At 46.7% G+C, this 13,166-nt stretch overlaps 1 protein-coding gene across 3 annotated transcripts in view; it reads right to left on the bottom strand.

Moving 5' to 3' along the window:
* Nucleotides 1-13,166, bottom strand: part of TRIO (trio Rho guanine nucleotide exchange factor) — a 390,266-nt gene that overhangs the window by 177,670 nt on the left and 199,430 nt on the right. For all 3 annotated transcript variants that reach the window (XM_060092734.1, XM_060092735.1, XM_060092733.1), the window contains exon 9: nucleotides 11,256-11,486. In XM_060092734.1, coding sequence (XP_059948717.1) covers nucleotides 11,256-11,486 — 231 coding nt within the window. The remainder of the gene's footprint in view (nucleotides 1-11,255; nucleotides 11,487-13,166) is intronic.

Genomic DNA, 13,166 nt, shown 5'->3' with positions numbered 1-13,166 from the left:
AGAGATTATTCTGTGCTGTGCTTGGGAAGGCAATATAGGTCCATAACCCCTTATCCACAAAAAGCTAAAAACAGCTCTGAAATTCCAAATATTTTTTCAAAACTTGGTCAGGAAAAGTCATTGGCGATAAGACCTGACCTGAGGCTACTAATAGGCTTTATGGATCCCTTTGGTGTGGGTCCTTGAATGTTTGGCTGCAGAAATCTCCATGTGCTTGATGATGGGGGGCTGCCCAGACCTCACCAGAGTGTGTATCACAGTGTATACACACTGTTCTCTTTCTCAACTCTGATCTTAATTCCAAAACATATTTGTCCCAAGGGCTACAAATAAGACAGTAGACTTTTATTATTATCTCTATTAAGGAAGAACTGGATGCTCAGGAAAGTTAAGAGCCCGGGAAAGAACACCTAGTGAAAAAGAGAAACAAACACAGGACTTGAAGACTCCAGACACAGGCTCCTACCCCTCATTATATTGTGTTACTTTATGAAATGCAAATACTATATGAAAACCTTTAAAATATTTCTAACATTAGAGTTCCAGCGCTAAGATTTACTGTTTGTAAAAACTAGACCAGACCTCTGACATAAAACCACCAGGAGCACGTTAAGCTTATCTATTTTTACCGGGAACTTTGGATGCAAACGGTATTCAGGGAAAGCATCTGTCAATTTTAGCTACTGTTTTAAAGAGACAAGGCCTAGTGAATCAGTGTTTTCTGTCACAATAACGAGAGTTTCCTCTAAGTCAGGGGTCCTCCACCCTGTTAAGACTCAGGCCGCACAGCAGGAGGTGAGCGACCGGCAAGCGGGCAAAGCTTCACCTGCTGCCCCCATCGCTGGCATCACCGCCTGACCACCTCCACCCACTCCAGCCTGTGGAAGAAGATTGTCTTCCACGAAACCGGTCCCTGGTACCAAAAAGGTTGGGGACTGCTGCTCTAATTCACATTTTAAGCACACAAAAATGAAACAACTCTCCCGATTCTATATTCAGTTTTAAAAACTACGGTTACATGAAACAAATGAAAAACAATGATAATTCTAAAATATTCTGAATTTGTTCTTTTTAATATGAAATCAGATTTTCTAGTGGCAAAATATGAATTTCCTCCCAGCCCTACCCTAGATTCCCTATAAAACCAAAACCAACCCAGTTTCACTTACTTTAGTTACTTCCTTGTTCAACAGGCTGGCTGTTATTTAAATCATCCAGATACCAAGCTAGAAATGGACATACTATGTTTCTAGTTCTGCTTTTAAATAAGTGCTCCTGACAGAAGCATTTAGGTAAGAGCTTTCTCGATGATCAAATCAATGCTGTTTTAGTGATTATAACAAAGGATGACCAAACAACTAAGCCACATCATTTGAAATTTGCTAAACTCAAGTGGGGGACCAAACAGGAGGCCTGATCTTCGATAGCGTAACTTTTATTAAAGGCCAGTGTTTCAGCCACTGCCGCAAGGAGAACGGACGTCCAGTATCACGCTGTTAATGACACTTAATCACGAAGTTAAAAATCAGAAGTGAGGGAACCCATACACCCTGCAATCTTAGCCTGCCTGACGCTTTCTTCCCTAACGCTCACAGCGTACTTTCCTCCTGAAGCCGGCCTCCCAGTCATGCTCGGCCCTTTCCCATCAGCTGCTCAGAGAAGAACACGAAGCTGTGAGCTGGGAATAGCCGGGCTCGGGACCGCTGGGGGCTGGGAGTCAGCGCCCTCTCTCCCTTGCGGCCTCCGTTTCCCCTCATCCACTCCTAAGGTGAATGCAAACAGTGAGTGAGAAAGTAAACTGTGAAGAAATTTTAAAAGTCTCCTTCAGTAGCTGTTTTCCTTTGCAGTGATGGGCAACTGCAGCTTCCATGAAAGTCCCTTCCCGGAGCCTGAGAAGCTCCATTTAAATATTCCTTAAGTAAGATGTCAGTTTGACTCTTTGATTAGCTCAGAGTGAAGCATCCTCCCCAGGTCAAGAGCAGTGAAGCAGTTAAAAACCCACAGGGCTTCCTGCAGTTTTGGCCAAGACCCTCGACTTTTTTGAGTCTGGGGTTTTTTAACCTGGAAAATGAGGGGCTTGGCCTGACGCGATCACAAGGGCCTCTGGCTCTATATTCTGTAAAGTGCGCGGCATAACATTTACAGTGAAATGAAACAGACACAAAATTCCACACGCATCTGTGGGCTCTTGGGGACTGAGTGAAGAAAGAGTTCTAGGTCCAGCGTTCACCGCTGCCTGACAGTAACGACTATCTCCACCCACACATTTCTTTACTTCTCTCCAGTGGAGCCAAGAACTCTCCGTTTCTTCAATCACTGTATTTCAAAATTAGAATTAAGTTTGTTCTAAAAATATAATCACTCTTTTTTTAAAATTTATTTTATTTATTTGTTTTTGGCTGCGTTGGGTCTTCGTTGCTGTGCACAGGCTTTCTTTAGTTGCGGCGAGTGGTGGCTTCTCTTGTTGCGGAGCACGGGCTCTAGGCGCGCGGGCTTTAGGAGTTGTGGCTCACGGGCTTAGTTGCTCCGCGGCATGTGAGAATCTTCCCAGACCAGGGCTCAAACCCTGTCCCCTGCATTGGCAGGGGGATTCTTAACCACTGTGCCACCAGGGAAGCCCCTACTCTTTTTTTTAATTTTTTATTTTATATTGGACCATAGTTGATTAACGATGTTGTGACAGTTTCAGGTGTACAGCAAAGTGATTCAGTTATACATATACATGTCTCTATTCTTTTTCAAATTCTTTTCCCATTTAGGTTGGAACATAATATTGAGCAGAGTTCTCTATGCTATACAGCAGGTCCTTGTTGGTTATCCATTTTAAATGTAGTAGTGTGTACGTGTCAATCCCAGAGTCCCTATCTCCTCCCCCACCGCCATAACCAGAAGTTCCTTCTCTAAGTCTGTGAGTCTGTTTCTGTTTTGTAAGTAAGTTCATTTGTATCATTTCTTTTCAGATTCCACATAGCAATAAGCATATAGATATTCCTTCTCTGTCTAACTTCCTTCACTCAGTATGATAATCTGTAGGTACATCCATGTTACTGCAAATGACATTATTTCATTCTTTTTTTTTTTTTTTTTTTGGCAGTACGCGGGCCTCTCACTGTTGTGTCCTCTCCCGTTGCGGAGCACAGGCTCCGGATGCGCAGGCTCAGCGGCCATGGCTCACGGGCCCAGCCGCTCCACGGCATGTGGGATCCTCCCGGACCAGGGTACGAACCCGTGTCCGCTGCATCGGCAGGCGGACTCTCAACCACTGCGCCACCAGGGAAGCCCTATTTCATTCTTTTTAATGGCTCAGTAATATTCCATTATATTATGTACCACATCTTCTAAATACTCATAATACTGGAATTTTTAAAAAATGGTTTCTAGAACATTTCAAAGTACACTAAGCCTAATGCTCACTTGGAAAAAGATGCTATTTAAAACACCTCAGTCAGGTTACACACAGTAAACATATGATACAGAACACCAAATGCCCCGCATTGCAGTAGCTACTTCTGCTTAACTCCCATGAGAGCACAGGAAAGGCCAGGAGCACGTGCTCCACACGCACTTTCTTGTGTGGAAGGGAGCCTGGGCGAAATCAGGGAAGAAGGGCTCAGAAAGAGGCTGGCAGGCTTCTAAACTATTACATCATCCGTCCATCCATCCATCCGTCCGTCTGTCCATCCATCCATCCATCCACCCATCCATCCATCCACCCGTCCATCCATCCATCCATCCATCTTCTAAAAAAATTTAAATCACTTCTCCTGGTATTACCGTAGTTTTAATTACATAAGTACATTAAATTTCTTAAGGAAAACAAAGAACCTTAGGATGGGAGGGAGGGAGGAAGGAAAGGAGGTAAGTAGGTTACTATTCACATAGTCTCACCCTGGATACTCCCATCACACCCCAACCAAACCATCACTCTACCAACACGGTCTAATACTTTTAGCAATTTTCTAAACTTTTAAAAATTATTTTTCTCATTCTTAATTTGGAAATAAGTATAAAATAGTCCAAAGTTGTCCAAGAAAAATCTTAATATGTCTAGATGTTATCTAAGAAACGCGTCCGGATGTTATGTATACCTTAAGTCTAGTTACTGAACTACAGAAATATACATACACACATGCATGCATGCATGCATGCAGTCTTCCCTGTCAGCTAATCCCTGGGCACTTTCCTCTTAGGGGACCCCGGCAATTCGGCTGACACTCAACAACGGGGAGACCAAGCTGCCTGGGGCTTGTTCTTGGTCCGTCCGTTCCTGGTCATCCTGACCCCTGTGTGAATGTGTCCTCGACTTCCCGTCCCACTGGCTCACAGCGCCAGCTCCCGCGCCCTGCATTCCTGTATTGCATCCACTGTGGGGAAGAGATTTGTCCCTTTTCCCACTCTTTTAACCCCACCATTGAACTGTGGGCCCCTTGCAAGCTGCGGTTACTAAGATTACTCTGACAGTCAAGTCTCTTCTCTGTTGCTATGACAAAAGGTAATGAAAGGGCTTCCCTGGTGGCACAGTGGTTGAGAGTCCGCCTGCCGATGCAGGGGATGCGGGTTCGTGCCCCGGTCTGAGAGGATCCCACATGCTGCGGAGCGGCTGGGCCCGTGAGCCATGGCCGCTGAGCCTGCGCATCCGGAGCCTGTGCTCCGCAACGGGAGAGGCCACAACAGTGAGAGGCCCGCCTTACCAGAAAAAAAAAAAAAAAAAAGGCAATGAAAGCTGGCTCCAGATCCACCAGAAAGATCAGCAGTTAGCCTCTATCTGCTCCCTAATCAAACACTCGCCCTCCAGTACTCGCTAATTCTAACTGAGAAACTCTCAGAAAAGATGGCCATTTTCTAACCATTCTTATATGTAAACAGAAACAGAAGAGAGTATTAAATCATCACAGAGGGAGGGCTGTAGAATGACACCGATGAGAAAACCCCATCCTTCTGACTTAAATTAATGAGCAAAGGACAAATGAGGTTCCGGAACCTTCCCTTAAGAGCTAGGTCCAGTGTAGGTGGAACCTCTGGGTCAGGCATCGCTGAGGGATGACTTTTACTGGCAAATGGCTAGCAGCCTAGGACCCAAGGCAGAACTGGGAAATAGCTTCTCCGTGGACCTGAAACCCATTTCTTTACGTTCAAGTGGCCAAAATCTTTAATATTTTAAAGATCTCACACACTGGCGAAATTCCCAGGCAATGAAATTACCCCTTCCTTCCTCAGCCACCCCTAACTCCCCAACCTTAATCAAAGCTCCTGGCCCCTTCACGAAGATCTCCCAGTTAGATGACTTGATTCCAATATAGGGCCAACCCTCCCCCATTCCAGAATAAACAAAGAGACTAACTCCAAATAATCTTTAATTAGCAACATTGGGGAATTCCTTAAATTTCTTCATCTACTCGTTTATTCATTCATTCATTCAGCAACTACTGAGCATCTACTATCCCAGACACTTGGGAAACACCAGAGAGTAAAACACAGACCACTGCCCCATGGACCTTAAGTTCTGCACCCCAGGACTCCCCGACGTGCACGCTGGTCCACGGTGGGGCCCGAGCCTGTCTCCTGGCCTGGAATCTTGCTCTCACGCCGCACTTGTCACCCTGCAACCAGAGCAATCTTTCCAACACGAGTGCACCCTGTCATCCGCTGCCGCAGCATCAAGTCAAAACACACGGTCTACGGGTTTGAACTCAATGTGGTGAAACGGGGAAAACACTAACCCCTCCACCACAGGCTGGCCGAGAGCACTAAGACAGGAAGGAAACATTCACGGCGCTCAGGTTCGCCACGTCCCCTCAATGTGTCCCAAAGCTCACAGAAACAACTCCCAAACCTTCATCGCGGAGGTCGTCCTTCCAGACCTGCACCAGCTCAGGCTCCACGCTCCCAACTGTCCACTCTGGGCACCTGCTGCTCCGGACAGGCCCCGCCCTTTGTGTCTCCACCATCCCCGCAAGCTCTGTTGCACAATCCTCAACCTCCTGACTTTCCAGCCACCCGTCAAAGACCAGCGGAAACCTGCATCTCTCAGGAAGGCTTTCCTGGCACCCTGGTAGTCGTGACTTGCACCTCTGTTACAGGAGTCTTCATCTTCCTCATAAGCTGCAGCCTTGAAGTTTGAGGATACGGACGAGGCTCCCTGGAACCCCCAAATCTACACAAGTCATTACAGCACAGACATGTTCCCTTAGATGGCATGTGCAAGGCAGGCAGACAACACCGATGAGGGCGGCTAGTTTTATTCACTCCCTCACGTGGGCAGCGCCTCAAGAGGCATGACTCAAACTCACGCCTGGGCAAAATCACACCTCACAACAAGCAAAGACACACATGCCAACTCTGAGCATGTTACGGGCTAATTTATGAGGCTATTAAAGCATCCACTCTCACTAGGCTCTAATTCCTTGAGAAAAGGAAGGTTGAGCTAGTCAACATATTTACCTCTGTACCTCTCAGAATACCACACATTCAATTTTAGATATTTTGAAAAAAAGAATGAAGTGCGGACGAGAAGAATCTAGGGTGGACTAGATTTGCTTGACCATTTTTACAGAATATTAGCTAATGGCCCAACACCAACCCGGAAGGAGTTTTTCCAAGAGATAAGTCTGCGAGGGTGAAGGGCTATGGGGGCAGCCAGAGGCTTTTGTAGGAGAAGGTCTCCTTGTCTGAGGGGCTTCTTTGGGGGGGAGTCAGCCTGCTTCAGGAAAGCAGGTTTCCGGGGCCCATTCATCTCACACAACATGTTGGAGCAGCTAAATCCCACCAGCCCAAGAGGCAGGCAGACTGCACCAGTGAGCAGGAGAAGGGGTTTGATGGCATCCTGCTGTGGACTGCTTCCAAACCTGTCACCTCATCTGAACGAGCGCAGCAGTGATCAATTATGCTGTTAGAGAAAACTAAAGCATACCCTAAACTGGAAAACACCGCTTGGCAGGAAGACAACTCTTCATTCACTAATTCAACCAAACATCCACTGGGGGTTGCTCTAACAGTAAACAAAAGGCAATGGGGGGCTTCCCTGGTGGTGCAGTGGCTGAGAGTCCACCTTCCGATGCAGGGGACGCGGGTTCGTGCTCCGGTCCGGGAAGATCCCACGTGCTGCAGAGCGGCTGGGCCCGGGAGCCATGGCCGCTGAGCCTGCGCGTCCGGAGCCTGTGCTCCGCAATGGGACAGGCCACAGCGGTGAGAGGCCCGCGTACCGCAAAAAAAAAAAAAAAAGGCAATGGGAATAGGTATATTATTTGACCACCAAGAAATATGACAAATGGTATTAATTTTATTTTTAAGCTAATGATGACCAAGGTTAAGGCTGTCCAGTAGGCAGGACATGTGTTTGGGCAAGTCTTCAGCAAGTCTTCCTACCACCCGCGCCCCCCAACCTTTGATTTGGACCTGTGCTCAGTGCTCTGTGATGGTAGCTTCACACCCCCTACCCCACAGCGCCTGACTCCTATCCAAAACACTGTCCATCCAGAAATTACGAAATTGCCTTTGCTTGTTATGAAAAAAACATCACTAACCACTAAACCAAAATTATGCGTTTTAAAAATGAAATCCCCCATGCCATCCCCCCCAGCCCTCCCTGCCTCAAGGGCACGCGCTATTAATGGTCTCACGTCTTTTCTTTCAAGTATTTTTCCACAGACAAGCATATACTTTTCCTGGAGGGCTGTCTTCACAAGAATGTCATCGTCCTTACCTCTTCTGTGGGAAGCTGCTTTTCTTTTTCCTCAGTATTTACAGATGTCTTTTCAGGACCCAAAGCAACCAAAAAACACTTGTGGTATCTCTAATTGGCTTATGATGTTGCCCTGGAGTTTGATTGTTTTTGTCTTGACAAATTCATCTTCTGCTGACAACATCTTCCTAAAGTACTATTTTCTTTTCCTCACTTATCCTCAGCTTACCTTTCCTCCATTATGCTCAAGATGGCAAAATTTTTCCCTGTGTGTGATTAATTTCTTGAGTTTCAGAAACACATTTTCAGTCCTGCCATCCTAAGGACTCCTCCTAAGCAAAGTGTTTGCTTTGCTTATTAATCTTATCAACTTCGCTCCTGGCTTCACAAGCTCACAGAGCAATTTTCCGTTTGCATAATGAGTCCAAACCATTCCCGATCATTTAGTCGACAAAATGTTTCCCTTAAACAGCAATTATTATTTCTTCAGAATGCTAATAGGGCCATGGACTGCAAAACACTCTCTCCTGCCGACATCCAATACTAAAGCGGCTCTGTTCTGGCTCTTGAGAAAAAAAATTAACAGCTTAAAGAACTGGCCTCGTAATTATCAAAATTACCTTTCTACCTACAAAAATTAATGTTTGCGGTTTTCAAATTCAAGCACAGTTAACTACCTGGCACCAAACTAGATGATTTTCTCATCAGCTTGTTTCCAAAGGCTTCCTCTTCTGACGTGACAGCCCAGTGGCTTATTCTTATGTGACTGGGTGCCCCAAGGAGCCATGAGAGCTGGGGGGAGAAAAGAAAGGGGGGGCCCAGCCGCCGCTCCAGACACAAGTCCAGAAAGTGTGCTGGCCCGTGGACACGTAATGAACAGCTGATCCAAGGGATACGGAGGCAGGGGGGGAAATCCTTTAATAATCACGTTTAAGCTATTAACATTCCACACTTTGTGACAGTTTTTGGACAATTAAGAAAAACTAATACTGGTGCTTTCAACCTCACAATTTCAGTTCTCACAGTAACTTCTAGACCTTGACTCCTCCATCTTCTTTCCCTGGCAATTACCTTCTTCAACAAAAACAACATCGTAAAGACGCATGCACGGTATCAAAATGATTATTCCTATGGCGCTTTGTACGTGCAACCTTCAGAGAACTCAAAACCATCAGTAAAATCAAAGTATACTATGCGAAAGTTAAAAATTATAGAGCAATTAAAAGGATCTGGAACTCACCAGATCCCATTACTAGAAGAATGATGACCAGTGCATATGGAGGACCTACGTGTCGTCAGGACACGGCACGACTTCCACGCCTCCGTCCATCGGCAGACAACGCCCTCCGCGGCAGGTGAGACTCGGCAGAGCGCAGTCTGAGCCTCTCCCTGTCTAAGCAATGCTCCCGGACTCGGGACACCCAGGGAGGGGACATAGGCTCTGTTCCCGACCCATCACTGTGGCTTCAGGCCAACTCCCCTGGAGGCCACGGGCTTCCCTGCACCCCCAGAATTCCTCATCCAGACTGACACCTCATCCACGCCCTTGCTTTCTCCTCTGTTTTAGGGCAAAGACGCAACTTTTATCTTATTTATTACTAAAGCTATTTCATAAGCTCCCACAGCGTTAATCCTCACAACCCTGGTAGCAGGACAATCTTCCGTATTTCATAACAAGGAAATAAATGGTATTGGGACTGGGCTTCCTCTTATTTTTGTAACAGCAATAAAGATGTCAACTGCTTAGAAATGAATGACTGTAAAAGCCCGTTTTTCATTAATCAGACGACTATTTATTAAGCACCCTGTGCCCCTCGAACTGCGCTATCCACTATCCACCACTATTCACTATCCACTATTTATTAAGCGCCCCCCATGCCCCTCGGACTGCACTATACACTATCAACCACTATTCACTATCCACTACATATTAAGCCCCCCTGTGCCCCTCGGACTGCGCTATCCACTATCCACCACTATTCGCTATCCACCACTATCCACTATCCACCACTATCCACTATCCACCACTATTCATTATCCACGACTCTCCACTATCCACCACTACTCACTATCCACCACTATCCACTATCCACCACTATTCACTATCCACTATTTATTAAGCCCCCCCATGCCCCTCGGACTGCGCTATCCACTATCTACTACTATTCACTATACGCTATTTATTAAGCCCTCCTGTGCCCCTCGGACTGCACTATCCACTATCCACCACTATTCACTATCCACTATTTATTAAGCCCCCTCGTGCCCCTCGGACTGCACTATCCACTATCCACCAGTATTCACTATCCACCACTATTCACTATCAACCACTATCCACTATCCATCACTATTCACTATCCACTATTTATTAAGCACCCCCCCCATGCCCCGCGGACTGCACTATCCACTATCCACCACTATCCACTATCCACCACTATTCACTATCCACCACTATTCACTATCCACTATTTATTAAGCCCCCCTGTGCCCCGCGGACTGCACTATCCACTATCCACCACTATCCACTATCCACCACTATCCACTATCCACCACTACTCATTATCCACGACTATCCACTATCCACCACTATTCACTATCCACCACTATCCACTATCCACCACTATTCACTATCCACTATTTATTAAGCCCCCCCATGCCCCTCGGACTGCGCTATCCACTATCCACCATTATTCACTATCCACTATTTATTAAGCCCTCTTGTGCCCCTCAGACTGCACTATCCACTATCCACCACTATTCACTATCCACCACTACCCACTATCCACCACTATTCACTATTCACTATTTATTAAGCCCCCCCATGCCCCTCGGACTGCGCTATCCACTATCCACCACTATTCACTATCCACTATTTATTAAGCCCCCCCATGCCCCTTGGACTGCACTATCCACTATCCACCACTATCCTTTATCCACCACGATTCACTATCCACCACTATCCACTATTTATTAAGCTCCCCCTGTGCCCCTCGGACTGCACTATCCACTATCCACCACTATCCACTATCCACCACGATTCACTATCCACTATTTATTAAGCCCCCTCGTGCCCCTCGGACTGCACTATCCACTATCCACCACTATTCACTATCCACTCTTTATTAAGCTCCCCCTGTGCCCCTCAGACTGCACTATCCACCAAGCGGGGAGAGAAGTATGATTAGCCCATCATTAAATAACTGGAGAGCAGACAAACCTTAAACTGTACCAGCACTCGGTATGAGCACCAGAGGCATTATTCTCACACATAAACATAACTAAGGACAGCCTGTGTCAAGAACAGAACAGAGGGGCTCCGGGTTAGGCGCTGCATCATCTCCTGTGTTCCAGGACTATGAGCTCGTGGCAGACAGCAGCCTGAACACACGTTCTCGAAGCGCCGCTTTCACTCATGGCAAGAAAGGAGATGTGCGTGCGTGTCTGTGTGTGTCTCTCTCTCCCACCTGGCCAGCTTGCTTTCATCAGCACAGACGGCCCCCTGTGACTACACGCCCACCTATGCTCTCGCTCGGCACAAGTCGCCCCGCGCGGACAGGGGCTCCGCGAGACCCACCTGCTGGACGTCCTGCTGGAAAACGCACAGCTGCAGCCTCTGGTGGAGCCGGACCTTGCGGTGCTGCCAGATGTTCTCCAGCTGCCGCTGGTGATGCAGCACCTCGTGGATGACGTCGAGGACGTGGTGCACGGCCTTGGAGTAGTTGGCGGAGGCCGTGAGGGAATCGGAGCTGCCGGGAGTCAGGGGCCGCTGGAGCTTGTCGAGGAGTGACTTCCCGTCCTGGCTCACCTGCCGGCAGGACAGACGAGCGATCATGAACCAGCAAGTATTCCAGACCCGAGGCTCCGCCCAGGCCACGCTGCAGAACCTGTCCTCCAGCGCGTGTGCGCACACTCGCACAGACACGTGCTCGCACACACACAGACATAAACCGCAGTTTCTTTCAAAGGCATGTTATACAAAGAACAAAATAAAATTGAAAACAAATCCATCAGTTATTCAGTTACATCACAAAACCAAATATGGTAAAACACGGACTTAAAAGAACATTCATCATCACGGAACACTGTAGTAGATGCTAGTCCTAATAAATAAACATGGTATTTTGCCTTAAATGACATATGGGCTGACATAAAATTTCATTGCTGCGATATCTGCAAATTAAAATTTTAAAGTAATACTTTTCTTGAGTTATGTTAGCGAGAATGCAACAATCACAATGGAGCAAAATTTTTAATGCTGAATCTGAAACCTCACTTAAGAAGAAATCAATAATCTAGCACCAGGCAAAGAATACGTACTTTCACTTTCTGACACAGTTGGATAGCAATTTTACCTCACAAAATAAAAAAGAAAATTTAAAAGTGCCATTTTATTTGGTTCATTAACTTAGAAGAAGCAATTTTAATTAAAATGCCATCATTTCTTAAAGGAGATTTCAGTGCTGTATCACAGCAGTTAACTATCAAAGTACAATGAAATGAAAGCAATCAGACTAACCAAAAACAGTAAGAAAAGGTGAGGGCAGAATACGGAAAGAAAAGCATTATGCATTTTTTACATTTAAACGTATGAACGATTATGCCAGATGTGGGAGAAACTATATGATCAGACTGGACGAGAAGAAGGATGTGATGCACATAACGTGGCTGGGCTGTGTGTGGGGCTCAGGGCGTTCCCTAAGCCAGTCCTCATAGCCAGGATCCTGCTCAGATCCTCCCGAATCTGAAAGCCTCCTTGGGTTTCTACGGAAAGGAGGAGCGAAATGGAGCCTTGTTTCTTAAAATATAAATTTATTAATTTATTTATTTTTGGCTGTGTTGGGTCTTCGTTGCTGCGCACGGGCTTTCTCTAGTTGCGGTGAGCGGGGGCTACTCTTCATTGCGGTGCGCAGGCTTCTCATTGCAGTGGCTTCTACTGCCGTGGAGCACGGGCTCTAGGCGTGTGGGCTTCAGTAGTTGCGGCATGCGGGCTCAGTATTTGTGGCTTGCGGGCTCTAGAGCTCAGGCTCAGTAGTTGTGGTGCAAGGGCTTAGCTGCTCCGCGGCATGTGGGATCTTCCCAGACCAGGGCTCGAACCCGTGTCCCCTCATTGGCAGGCGGATTCTTAACCACTGTGCCCCCAGGGAAGTCCCGAAAGGGAGGCTTGTTAACAGACGCAGACAGGGTTCAGGGGCAAACCCTTAGGACAGAGGAGAGGGGGGCACTGGGTGACTGGGACAGGCCAAAGGAAGCCTTTAGCAACCAAAAACTAGTGGCAAATGAGAGGCATGTGGAATTTTCTAATCTCTTCCTTTAATCCTCTTACAACTTTAAATCTTGCTGGAATGCAACATGTTTGTTTCCTAATACCTGATTCGGAGACCTTTGTTTGAAGTGCTGACTATTCCTTATGAAGGTTGGCTACCAGCCTTTGTAGATTAAAATTCATCTAATACATCAAGTTAGAAAAACTGAAGCAGAAACAAAC

The sequence above is a fragment of the Mesoplodon densirostris genome, chromosome 3 (assembly GCF_025265405.1).
Source record: "Mesoplodon densirostris isolate mMesDen1 chromosome 3, mMesDen1 primary haplotype, whole genome shotgun sequence".
NCBI classification, from domain to species: Eukaryota; Metazoa; Chordata; class Mammalia; order Artiodactyla; family Ziphiidae; genus Mesoplodon; species Mesoplodon densirostris.
The sequence above is the reverse complement of the archived record's forward strand: the minus strand, read 5'-3'. Positions and strand labels throughout refer to the sequence as shown.